Below are 13,900 nucleotides of genomic sequence, written 5' to 3'. Positions count from 1 at the left end.
TCGTCACATATATTTTGTATTAACGGTGGTCTCAACCACAGCAACTGCCACGTCTGATCAACTCTTGGTTATATCATAGTCAACTGAGTATACCTAATGACATTATCCCAGCGTTTAGTTAAAAGCACAAATATTTATGCAAATATTCATAGCTCAGAGCATCCTGGCATGAAAAAAGTAGATTGCTATTTATTTAAGCCGACATCTGGCGCTGGGGGAACCCTCAGTAATGTGTGTTAGCTGTGAGGGCGCTAACCCGCTTTAGGCCCACGGCCCGCGTCCAGGTCGAAAACCTGTCGTCTCGTTCTCATACTGGCGTCCCATCTGACCTGCTGAGGAGAAGCGCCACAGGCTGGGCAAGTGCCGCTGACCTGAACCACGCCATGCTTGCATCTACTGACCTACTTCTTGCTAATGCAATGCTAACACTGCAGAATCCTTTTACATAGTGCATGCGGTAAAGACCGGGGGGCATTGTATCAGAAATCACCGGCAAATTTTAAAGGGAGGGTTAAAATATGAAACCACAGCCTTCCTTTTAAGAAACGGTGCTGTTGACCTTGTGCGTAAATCATATGACGGTTTGTTGCGGTCATCAGAGGTCATCAGGTGTGGCATGGGAAATTACGCAATGTGCATTGAATGCTCCTACAATTACGTTTTTTTCTGTTTATATTTTTTACTCCACAGTTTCTTTTGATCGTCAACTAAATCCACATTTCTTAGTCGATTTAAAACATTCTGACTTCAAAATGTTCAACAACTTCATGAATTGCATGCTATTATTTTTCCCATACCAAGTGTTCATAGTTTCCCAGCACAAGTCAACATTTTCCACCTCAAAAATCCACGTTAATTTTAACTTCCAATGACACTTTCAACAATACGCTCTCATTTGAAATTCAAAATGCAAAAGCAAATATTCCACATATTTTTCACCAATAAATTTCCCAATTATTTGAGAGGGTATGGGTTGGGGTTCATAATATTCCTTTTCGAATTCCAGTATTGTTTCTATTCAGATTTGAAAATGTTCAGCTTATTCAATTCACCTTGCCATCCACATCCAACATAATTCTGCATTTTCCACCACAGAATTCACAATGGCACAAACAATTAATTCAACATTCAAAATGTTTGCTCTTTCAAGTCATCTGACAAACATTTTCAAGTCCCACGAACCAAAAGTTTGATTTTTCACCCACAAAATGCATTAATCAAGATACTTAAATATCTATCTATATTATTCAATATGATTTCATATCAATGTCTTTCAATATCATTCCATATATTTCTTTCAATTATATTCCACTTCATCATTTTCTGTTTCCATATTTTTCCATTCAATACATTCAAAATGTTTTTGTAGGCTGGAAGCTCTACATTTTGGTACTTTTACTTTCGAATGTAAAACTCGACCTTGGCTCAATAAATGTTGGGATTCTGATACATTGATGTATACAGCCCAAGAGTAAATGAAGGCAACCCATAAAGAACACACAAAAGTCAGACGTAACCAAAGACCTCAGTCCCAGCACCTCAGAACATTCCATTGACAAACCTAATGACATTGCCAGCCATTAGTGGTGCTGTTTATAACGACTGCCATGTAAAGTCCCCAATGAATGCATTCAATACCACTGTAAAGCCAGCCAATGACAGCCAGCACTTGCAAGAAGGCAAGAGTGAAAACCGAAGCAAAAAAGCGTAAAAGACAGATAATAACTTTGTAAATTTATTAACACCCGCAAAAAATTGAAGAATGGTATAGTCCCCCTTTTATAATCTGTGACGTAATGATGACACTTTAAGACATAGCCATTAACTGGTCTCTACTGCCATCTACTGTTTCGAGGTGAAACACAAGTCAACAAAAAAATTCTGTTTGCCGACACAGTTTGACTGCTACTCAATGGAATGTTGCAAAAATCACGGGAAAATCAATGTCATAAATCCTACTAGAATGCATTGAAAAAAATGTACTTAGAATGGTTTTATATGGTCCAAAATTTGGACAATCATTGTTTATGTATACAAAATCTCACACGTCCAGGTGCAATCACATAGAAATGTCAGAATCGTTGCATTTTGATATTTTACATGTTTTAATCAATTGCAAGAAACTTTCCCAGTGATTTTTTAATATTCTAAAAATACAAATTACAAATCAAAGGAATTTCCATCATTTGGACCACAAGGGTCAAGTTTAGTGCAATGTAACCTTTTCAATTACAAAAGTGACCAACACTTCACATCCTAAAATAGGAAGAGATTGCTAATAAAAAGAAAATGGCCCATGTGCAATAAATTCCTCCCGCATTGACTGCCTGCCACATCCATCTGCTGGGAAATACACAGGAAATCGTGAATTCCGATTGATGGAGCAACGGGAGAGAGCGAGTGGCAGCCTGCATCCATACATCTAACCGGTGTTGTGTAGAAAAAGATCTGGAAGAGGGCCAGGCCCTGAAGTGATCACAGACAGCAATGAGAAAACACCACAGGACAGATCTATTTCAGCCGTAAACATAGAGGCGGGGTCACGTCGACAGCATTGCCTCTGTTTGAGTTCCCACCTCCTACACGCTCATGCATTAAATATGGTTCAACAATCACATTCTCAAGTGACACCCCCCCCCCCCCCCCCCAAAAAAAAAAAAAAGCTAACTTCCAGCCTCCAGCAGAACGTCTTGAGGAATTCCAACCAGGAATATGTGTTTGATGACAGAGCAACAATTGAGATGGCGAATCACATGACCACTGGTAAAAACTGCTGTCGACGAATCACATAACCACTTGCAAAAACCGCTGTCGATATGGGGTAAACATTTTTGACTGACAAACACGTTCAAATGTGCTTGGAAGCTAAATGCTACAATCATAGCATTTTTCCCGCATAGTGCAACACATGCGCAAATAACAAAATGCTATTGTTTTAGCATTATATTATACAAATGCATTCCCAAAAATTCTATGCTCATATTATTTATGCTTTTATTATCATGTCAGTTCAGTGTTTTCCCCATAATGCCATCTGGGTGTGTGCATGGGCATGTCAGTACCCTTGTAGCATTATGGAAAAAAAATGATATGTTTGTAGTCTTTATCCAAGTACTTTTGATTGTATTTACAAATGTGGATTATCTAATTTATAATTTGCAAACTAATAAGAATGTTTTTTTGTTTTTTCCCAATAACGCTATGAGGTATTGACCCATTTTCACACAATTAACAAAAACTTTGACCTACAGTGTACCAGTCAGTATATTCAGAAAAGCATCACTTCGTAATTTTTTTTTGGTTTTATTATTATGATGGTTCATTATTTTCCCCATAATGCCATTGAAAAATGTTTTATTGTCATATCTGTTTGGCAATTTTTCCATTTATTACATATGTTTAGCATATGTTCAGCATTGAGAATATAAATATGTCAAATTGTACTTGCAAATAATCACAAACACATTTAAATACGTACAAACATTTTAAATTACATGTATCCAGGCACTCCCTGTTTGTTTTTTATTATGTTTAACTTTTTTTGTTGCAGTTTTTGCATTTTCATTTTTTTCGCCTGGTTTCTCAATAAATTCCTTTTTACTCAGGTTCATTCAACTTGGTTTCCGTGCACTTGGGTCGTCAATTTTTTTTAATCATTTAAGAATGCATGTGAACATGTGCTTTGAGTAGCACTAATTTACCGTTCTTTATGATTTCAATAAAATTAATTTTAGTAGTGTACATTGTGTCCTTGCTCTGGAATAAAAGCAAACATACAATGCATACATGCACACAAAGAGCATCTCTTATTTATAGTCGGGAGGGCTATGCATTAATTCCACTGACAATGCCGCTCATTTCCATTATAGTAAATATATTTCAGCAAAGCTTTCCAGCAGTGTAATCTCAGTAATATTTTTGGGTCACATTTTGACTATCTTCTATTCTGCAAATTAATGCAAATGTGGGTCTCTCCTGTTACAGTTACATCCCATTTACATGTTTCTTTGGTAATTGGATTCTCTACATTCTCAGTAAGAAATGTGTGGGGATAGCAGTCTGTCTTTTCACCAGCCAAATTATTTGGGATAGCTGCACAATATGAACTATAGCCATAGCCGGTAAATACAAATCTACACTTAGTTATGATTGACACTGGCGAAAAGCATTATAAGATGGTGTGGTTTTAGTATGCGGTGTTTATGATGTGGAACTGGATTACATCATGCTGAAAGCTGTTTCTAATTGCCAGGAACCTACTGTCTTTGTCTAGGCAAAATATTAGATCATTTCAATGTGCAGTTATAGGCGGTAGCAAAATAATGGTCATGGATGGAGGGTACATGACTGCTTTAACCCTTGTGCACACACTTTGCAAACTACACTATGCATTTTTTCCCTAATTTTGTAAATGCTTTTTAAGGTGTAATAATTAAAGTTCTTTATAATATTTTTTTTCGTTCAACCGCTCAAATTGTTCAGTGGCATCAGGTTACATGTATTAACACCAACAAAAAAATTGAAAAATAGAATGGTCTGTCCTTGTTGCCTGTGAAGTAATGACACTTTAAGGCATAGCCATTAACTGGTTTCTACCGCCACCTACTGTCTCGAGGTGAAATACAAGTCAAATAATTTTCTGTTTCCTGACATAGTTTGACAGCCGCTCAGAAGAATGTTGCAAAAACAGCGAGAAAATCAGTCATAAATCCAATTAAAATGCATCTCAAAAATTGTAATTATAATGGTTTCATATGGTCCAAAATTTGGACAATGATTCTTTTTGTACACAAAATCTCGCACATCCAGCTGCAATCACATAGAAATGTCAGAATCGTTGCATTTTGAAATTGTACATGTTTTAATCATCTGCTGGAAATATCAGCTCCCTGGTGTTTTTTTTCCCATTGATTCTTTTATATCATTAAAAAAAAGTCAAAAGAATTTCCATAATTTGTGACATAATGCCAAAAGGGTTAATTCCGTTGATAGCGGAGTACAAATAGAACATTGTTTTAGCAACAAATGGTCCTAATGGAGGCCGCCACTGTGAGGCTCCCACATTAGTGCTCGTCCTACATGATGCGGTTGCTTCTATCCAGCGGCCTTACAGTATCATTGAGGGAGAGCCTTTACACAAATGGTCCTCCCACCCGAGATCCGGAGCCTTAAAGCTATCGGAGTCGCAGCTGTCTGTATCCTGCTGAGACAGCGTGAGTTTCCTTGCTTGCATCACTCGGGTAAAACATGCCAGATTTGACTTTTATCTCTCCCACAGCCCTAGTATCCTTGATTTGACCCTGGATATCCAGGAGATGACATCACAGCTGAGAGGAAGGGGGAGGGGAGGCGGGGGCATATTTTTCAGTTAAACACGGCGGCCAAATGAATATCATGACAGGTTGATGCATGGTCAGTAGAGTTTGGCATCGCAAGGCAGCCCTATGTATCGGTTACGTAAAAGTGAAAGCTCCCAATGCAAATACCGCAAAGGTCACGCACGTTTGGAAAGGGACCAAAGTATGGACCTTGAAACTAAACTGGTTTATCATGTGTTTAATCTTGTGTTAGATAAACTTGTCAGCAAGTTGATATAATGGGATGAAATCAAAGTCAGCTATGATGAGCTAATGCGAAGAGATTCTCCTCCCAGGCTTAAGCAGTAAGCTCTCTCCGTGACTTCCTTGATACTAACACACTGCGGTTAATATACTCATTCGCTGATTTGGACATTTGTGTTTGTTTATTGCCATCAGCACAGTTTTTCAGTAGAAGATAAAGTTCAATTCATCCAGTTTCTATGTGACTTTTTCTTATTAGGTAAGTGCAATGTCATCAATCATATTAATCAACACCTATTTTAATAATTGAGTATTCCTTTACTGCTGTTATTTATCTTAAAACTGCCCAAATCCATTGATTTCAGACTCAACAGTAATTATTTTGGGTAGTCCTTAATGATATTATCTTTTGTGGTTGATCAAAGTAAGACAAAACTATGATTATATTTTAGAAAACAATGACAAAATCAATTGAAAAAGGTTGAAGGGTACGAAGTCAATACTTTGCGTGTCAGGGTGCATAATTGTTTTTTTCTATCATTTCATACCAGTAAATGATAAAAATTGGTTATTTACGGAAGCATGGACCTGTTTAAAAACCTGTTTCAACGTATTTACAAGTATATTCAAATATACTTGAAAATACATTTGAACATACTTGTAAGCTAAATACTACTTTAGCATTTTTGCCCATACCTCATGGGATTATTGGAATAAATGCTATGTTTTTAACATTTAGCCTTCAAGTGCGTTTGGATGTATTTGCAAGTATGAACAAATGTATTTGAAAATACTTTTGAACATACTTGCAAATACATTCACAACTGGAAGCTAAATGCTAAAACTAAAGCATTTTGCCCCATATATATGTATAGGGGTTGGAGTTTTATCCAATCAGAATTCATCTAACTCATGTCACCAGGCTGTGTGAAATCTGCCCAAGGCCTTCAGAATCAACAGTGCGGGCGTCTTTGCACTGTAAGTGAACAGGCACATGTTGTTAATAGACAGTTGCGATAGCCAATAAGATGTAAAAGTCACAACGGAAAAAAGGGGATCCTTGGCCCATTGATCCCTACTTTTGTCCAATTCTTTGACCTTTACATCAAAGTCAAATCAGATGGAAAGCATTGAAAGACGACACAAGGGAGGTGAGATTTCACCCACATAGTGACAACACGTCACGACAACTTTCTCTAGTTATCACACTACCAGGAGTATGCCAACCCTGGGCTAAATTATGGAATGATATGGAAGTAAATGATTCAAAAATGGTCAAAATATTGTACAAGGGTTAAATTTTGTAAAACAGATGATAATGTGTTTATATATATATATATATATATATATATATATATATATATATATATATATATATATATATATATATATATATATATATATATATATATAATTTTATTTTATTTTTTGGCATTAGGGCCCATCCCCATGTTGCTACGCCACTGGGTTGAACCCCCAACCTCAGAACTGTCAGATAGTTGTACCAACCGAAACTATTTGTCTGTCAATTTGTTTTGATGAGGCAATTATATGGTTGCACAAGTAATTACAGCCCTCTGAGGGAAACCACGAGACTACACTGTGGCCTGAGACAAAACCATGTTTGACACTCACTGAACCTAGCCATGTTTTTCAAATGTAGGAGGAACACACTCACACAAACACCACACACACACACATCTCGGGACTGTGGGGCAAACGTGCTATATCCACCTTACAAACTTGACCTAAGAAAGCTCAAAGCAACGCTCACAAGACAAGCTCAAGCTTCCACTTCCAAAATGTCAGCTGCATCCAGGTCAAGTCCAAGTTAGTAAACCATGACACATTTCCCGTGCAGGGCAACGAGGATGCTGAGGGCTGCAAGCACCGTTTTGCATGTACCAATGCGAGAACTGACTACACTTGCAAAAATGCGACGAGAAAACAAGTAGGTCACTCATATATTCATCTGAGCAGCCGGTGCCAAAAGCGGACAGTCCTTAAATTCGGTGATAAAAAAAACACACACTTGAGAGGCTTTGAGATTCTAATGGAGCGATGTAAAGATCCAAAAGCGAGAGCGCGCTGGCGAGCGGTGAAGTGAGCCATTAAAAGCCCCGCTAAGCACGGGGAGAGGTCGTCTGCAGGCGAACAGGAGGATGACATGTTTCCAGTCCAAATGAAAAAAAAAAAAAAAAGAACCGGACTCCTCCGAACCCTCCGCGGAAAAGAGTGAAGGTGAGTTCTTACCTGCTGTCGGTCCGTGTCTCGTTGAAAGCAAGCGAGCTCACCGCGAAGCGACACACACACACATCGCACACACACACGCGCGCTTACACACATTCACCCACACACGCGCGCTTGCCTGCTCCTCATCTCAAGCCCCTCCTCATCTATCTACACATGCAAGGATGAGGAAGAGGAGCACGTATCTCGGTGTCGTTTTTAAAGACTAATCATCACAGAGATGGGACACACACGGGGAGATTTTATTGGACTGAAATGTAAATCAGTCGTCACGTGATGCACGCATACAGCCAGACACGTTCCTCTCAGTTTGGAAAATGCACCTGCCCAAACTGTGATAATCATCCAAATATAATGTGACACCATGCAGGAAGTATAACCAGGTCACACTTCACCAAAATTGCCACGAAGGTTTTAGTAGTATTTTTTAATGTAATTTAATCAAATGGCGAATTGGAAAAACACGCTCCTCCAGTGGGATTTAAATCGAGGGAACCAATTGAATATATTTGATGTGTGTCAAACATCCTTCCTGCCAGTTTAGCATCTCAGTGGGTGGACAGCGCCTCAATAAAAAGGTTGTATACTGCTCCCTGCCGGCAATTAGTATGAACTGCGCCCTCCAACCTATTTTCTTTTTCTTTTTAAGACTAAACATTTAAAATTTCATTTCGACACCGAAAGTGACACTAATAAATCGTTTTATTTACGAATCTTACTCTTTATATGATTAGACTCATTTGTAAGGACTTGAGCTAGAGAGCTCAAATGATTAAAGCAATCGTAAAAGCTATCCTAAAACAGGACTATTAAAAAAAAAAAAAAACTCGTTTGATAGAATTCCGAACTATCCTAAAATACTATACTACATCCTGACTAATTTGAGTAGATTACTTTTGAAATACTGTGATATGATTGGCTAGCTACTTGTCCCAAATGCACCATGCTTGTTGACTGTGATGATGATGGAAAGCGCTAATTTAAAAAAAAAGCGGTTGAAATATTTTAAAATCTTATGCACCTTGCATTTTAGCAGCATATTCCTTTGATCATTTTAGAATATTTTGTACCACAAGACATTTTTCTTGCCTAAAATACCCAAAAAAGTTAAATATTAAAAACAAAGTAACATGGAAGGTATTCTGACCATTATTGCATTTTTTAGCTTATGAATATGAATGAGCACTCGTGGCTCAGCTTTTCAACATCATATGACCAAAATCATAAGACAGGTGAGCTGTAATTGGCTTAGCCCTTAGGCACTTGACATTTTCATCAGACAGACACAGGCAAAATGGCTACCCCGCCCACCCAAAGATGGAAAAATTGCTTGATTTTTCTGTTTAATACACATTTCGAGTCTTTGTAAGGTTTATTTCTTTTTTTGTGAAGCCTTTTGTAGTTCACATAACTCCACTCCTAGACTTGGATCAAGATCCACTTGCAGGACTTTAACTGAGTTTTAAATTTTTTTTACAACAAATATATATCACATTTTTTATTTAATATCAATTTGTTTAATAATTTATTATATATATATATATATATATATATATATATATATATATATATATATATATATATATATATATATATATATATATATATATATATATATATATATATATATAATATTTAAAATTATTAGATTAAAGAATAAAGATTAAAACGTTCTATTCCTCTAATTTATTATTGTCTGCTAATATGCTGTATATGTCTGTCTGCTATTCACGATCACATTTTTGAAAAAGTGCTATCGTACAAACGCTTTCAGTATGCACACAGCGGTACGCTTTATTTCCTGATGTCCTTCAGTTACTTAGAAAACATTTCCGAGAAATTCGCCCTTCACTTCATGTTCTTGGTATTATATTGATGGCAATGCTGCAAATCTGTGCTTTGATGCTTTGTTGCCATTAACAACCAACTTCCTCCACTTGAACCTTGGTCCTCTTTGAGAGCAATTGTTGGTGGCATTATCGCCTGAGACTGACAAGGCCATCAGAATGATGTATTTTTCAGTATTATTTTCAACATGGCAGCGAAATAGCTGATTGTTATATTTATAGTGAATCTGTTTCAAGCTTTTCTGGAGATTGCGTTTACTTTACGTGCACCGTATTTTACAGTACTCATCTCAGTGTACGTCTTCTCCATCCAAACCACAAGAGGGCAAGCATTGACAATAAATCTTTATTCCATAGATAATAGGTCAATGTTTCGCAACCTAGAGTGACCCAAGACATATATTTTACTACACGCCTCTAAAAATGTTTCAAAAACTAATACACTCCCTAATTGTCACTCGGTGGGAGAGCATGTCATTGATCTGTTTTCTGTTAATATAATCATTGGAATATAAAAATGAACAAAGCTACATTATTTGTAATCTGCAGTACCATTAAGTAAAATTTCTATATTATTGTGCAGCCGGATACTTGTTAGGAATTGTTGGTTATAAAGCCAAACAGGAATTCCATTTCTACTTTGCTGTATATTGCTGTGCAACCAAGATTGATGGTTGAATTAAAGGGTCTCAATAATATCTACAGTATGTTTTTATTTTTATTTTTTTTGTAAAAGTAGTATTAAGCAGCAGTTTACAAGCGGGTGTATGAATACCTTTTTGGTTACGTGAAGGCATTTCAGATTTTTTGTGGGATTTAACTGTTTCTCCAGGTGTCAGCAGTTTTTTTTCTAATTAATGCGGCAGGAAAAGAATATTTTTCATTTCAATTTAAGAGTAAATCAATTGGAACACGAAGGGTATTAGTGATAAATTGTGCTTTTGTGACTCCTTTGCAAAAACGTCCATTGTCATTGGTGCCACGATTTTCCAGCAAAAAAGTTAGAAGTAGGTAAACAGTACACCATAAATAATAACTAGTAGTTTCCAAGGATGAGGTTGACTTCAACTAAATCCCTGTTTGGACCATTCAGATTTTTAATCCTCAAATACTTTTCAAAATTATCCCAGTCAATGATCTAGTCATGATCTTTGTAAGTGGTTAGTTTTAGATAAGTGGTAACAGACAACAGCCAACCCGGGAGCTCCATTGAGCTTTCGGCTGTCTCCTGGGCAACCTTTGGGCTGAGGAGAGAGGGAGGATCCAGCCAGAGGAGGGCAGGGGGCGTGTTTAACATTCACCGCTTTCTTGCTTGATTAACCTGCCTGCCTCCCTCAAACAAACCCAGATGTTCAAAAACACCGTGCGTCTAAAAGAGACTCAGATTTCCCGCTGCACTTTTTTCTGGAGCTTTCGATCAACTCGCACCAGGAAAATCTGTATCTCAATACAAAGACCACAAGGTAAGGCTTCCACCTATATATATATATATATATATATTAGTGAACGTGTATGCTGACAAGTGTGTTTTCCATTGTAGTGGCATTGACGAGTTCTCCCAGCATATCTATGTGGGTAGCGGAGAAGATCCGTGTTTCAATGGAGAGCTCCATCCTGCCCGTGCCATCAACCGAATTCAGCTTCAAGATCAGCGACATCATGTTTGGGGAAAAAGCGGACAAACACAAAAAAATATCCCTCTTCCCTAACGTCATCACCCCCGACAACATCCCCGAGTTCTGCATCCCGCCCACAATCCCGTCCCTGCAGGAGCTAAAAAATTTGGAGCACAGCCGAGTCGGTCGCATCGCCAAAGCGAGCCAGTGTGAGAAGCGTGAGGCGGAGGCGGCGCATCATGAGCCCCTCAAGCCGCATATCATCCAGGTGGAGAGCGTGGATGAGGGCCCCTACGACGGCTGTAGCGAGGAGGAGACGACGAACGCCGACCCTCAAAGCCAGGCCGCCCTGTCCCTCCCGCACCTGGCCAAAGCTCAGACCTGCTACGGCTTTTGCACCTTACTGGAAAGCCCGCACACCAGGAGAAAGGAATCTCTCTTTCACTCCGATCCGGGTTCCTCTCCCCTGCTGCTCCCCAGGAGCCGATCGGCCACCTGCTCCAAAGTGGCATCCCCTACCTTGTCCTCGCCTTCCTCGTTCAGCCTCAACACCCTGAGCTCCCGACTTAACCCGAAAGGACACAACGTGAACTGGCAGGGGGCTTTGGACAGCGACACCACATCCTCCACCGAGTCATCTCCTTTTAGTTCGCCCCTTCTGACCCGGTGTCCCGCCAAGTCGTCCCTTTTCAAGGCGCTGAGCCACGAACTGCTGCTGTCGCGGAACATGAGGAAGGCCGCGGTGTCCCGGAATAACTCCCTGTCCACGGACGAGGGCAGCTCCACTGATAACAGCCCCAACGTGATGAGGAGATCGTCCGAGGGCTTAGGCGAGACCCTCCCCAGCTGCTACAGCCTGGCGCCCCCAAACATCTTCCCCGTGGATTTGACCCTGCACAAGGAGCGGGTCATGAAAGAAAGAACGGTCCGGATCGGGAAAGACGGCACGCTGAGACTCTCGGCGGAGTACTGCCCGGACAACCTAAGACTGAGGGTCCGACTGATCAGCGCCGAGGGTCTGTACCCTCTGCCAGTAGACTCCAAGATCATTAACTGCAGCGTCAGCATCTCGCTGATTCCGGGGAAAGTCCAGAAGCAGCGCAGCACGGTCATCCGAAAGAGCCGCAATCCCATCTTCAATGAAGATTTCTTTTTCGACGGAATCTCGGAGGAAGACCTCGCCGTGCGCTCGCTTCGCTTCAAAGTTGTCAACAAAATGTCCACCCTGAAAAGAGACTATCTCCTGGGTAGTTGTGATATGCCTCTTGCTAACCTTGTCACCTTAAACCAATAGTACTTCCAAATATTGTTATTACAGTATTAAATTATTTCTTTTCATTTTTTTGTAATGTGAGGTTTTTTGTAATGAATAAATTATTGGAACAATCAACCTAGTCTACATTTGATTCAGTGTTGTTTTTTTGAAAAACTCGATGTAAAAGCTACACATTCTATTTAAAGGTACGTTTTGAAAGTCAAATATCAGCTAATGAAAGAAAGGCGGAGTTACATTTTTATTTTTGAAAAACTATTCTACGCTGTGAAAACAGCGTGCTGAAATAATCCAATCCATAATCCAATCCAATCAGTCAATTTGACTCAATTTTTCTGTAAACAAAAATAAGGAGGCAGTCTGTCCCTTTTTGATTTTTTTGGATGGGTAAAAACAATACCTTGTATTATGAAAAAAGTAAACAAACATTTGATAGGTTTCACTCGCAGAAGAAGTTTCATTTGACATTTCATTTAAACTAACACAAATTTTCCACCCAACAGTTTTTAAGATCTTGGGTCAAAAAGGAATGGATCAAACTTTGGGGGCTTTTACTTTTTTTACATGAATTAAACAATTTTGATTGTTGAATAATTTTATGATGGAAGATGACAAGAATTTAGTACACTGATAAAAAAGAAACAACTTTTAGAATCATTACTGAGTTAGTCAATTAACTCAAATGTTGGGTAAAACACAGCAAAGAAGATTTAATGACTAATTTCATGACTTAAACGGGCAAGAATTTATTACGATGAACCAAAGATTGAAAGACAGTCTAAAGGGAATCAAGCAAACTTTTTGGGTTACTCATTTGTACAAAAATGTTGGGTTGAAATTGCATTTAAGAATTAATTTTATGACCTAATCTGGTAAGAAAGTACACTGATCCATTGGATCAAAATGGAATTGACCAAACTTTTGGGGTTTTACATTTAAACCAAAATGTTTAAAAAAATGTTGGGCTAGAGTTTGATCAAAAAAATTAAGATAAATCACTAAATTGTTTCTGTTAAATCTTTTCCGACATAAAATGGTAAAAATCTAGTATTTGGATCTTTTTTTTTTTTAGGTAATTTAAACCACAAAGTCGGGTCGCTTTGGGTTAGGGCAGTGCCCATTTTACTTTTTACAGCGTTAATTCAGGTCACAGGTTAGTCTAAAATGGAAAAAAAAAAAAAACAATTGCAGGCCCCACTCACCACTCAGACTTTCGCTATTCTTATGATCTATAAAAGTTGTTTTAAGTACTGTATACCTAAAACTGTATCCCTTTTAACATTAACAACAACTGTTGACTTCTTTTTTTTACAGAGGTTACAGGTTAGTCTAAAACGGAAAAAAAGTGCATCA

At 38.5% G+C, this 13,900-nt stretch overlaps 2 protein-coding genes across 2 annotated transcripts in view; one reads left to right on the top strand and one right to left on the bottom strand.

Annotated features, from left to right (window-relative positions):
- The window catches only part of tln2b (talin 2b), a 116,777-nt gene extending 108,830 nt beyond the window's left edge, over positions 1–7,947 (bottom strand). Inside the window, exon 1 of the mRNA XM_088416478.1 lies at positions 7,815–7,947. The gene's annotated coding sequence lies outside the window, so the exon portion shown is untranslated. The remainder of the gene's footprint in view (positions 1–7,814) is intronic.
- Positions 7,643–12,613, top strand: c2cd4a (C2 calcium dependent domain containing 4A). Its single transcript, XM_088416477.1, has 3 exons — positions 7,643–7,802; positions 11,007–11,121; positions 11,199–12,613. Exons 2-3 carry the CDS (start codon positions 11,007–11,009, stop codon positions 12,566–12,568), a joined length of 1,485 nt encoding a protein of 494 aa, XP_088272603.1. The 5' UTR covers positions 7,643–7,802; the 3' UTR covers positions 12,569–12,613.
- The last annotated feature ends 1,287 nt before the right edge of the window (positions 12,614–13,900 follow it).

This window comes from Hippichthys cyanospilos, chromosome 6, assembly GCF_059441005.1.
Source record: "Hippichthys cyanospilos isolate Australia breed blue-spotted pipefish chromosome 6, RoL_Hcya_1.0, whole genome shotgun sequence".
NCBI lineage: Eukaryota > Metazoa > Chordata > Actinopteri > Syngnathiformes > Syngnathidae > Hippichthys > Hippichthys cyanospilos.
This window is presented reverse-complemented; position numbering and strand designations above follow the sequence as displayed.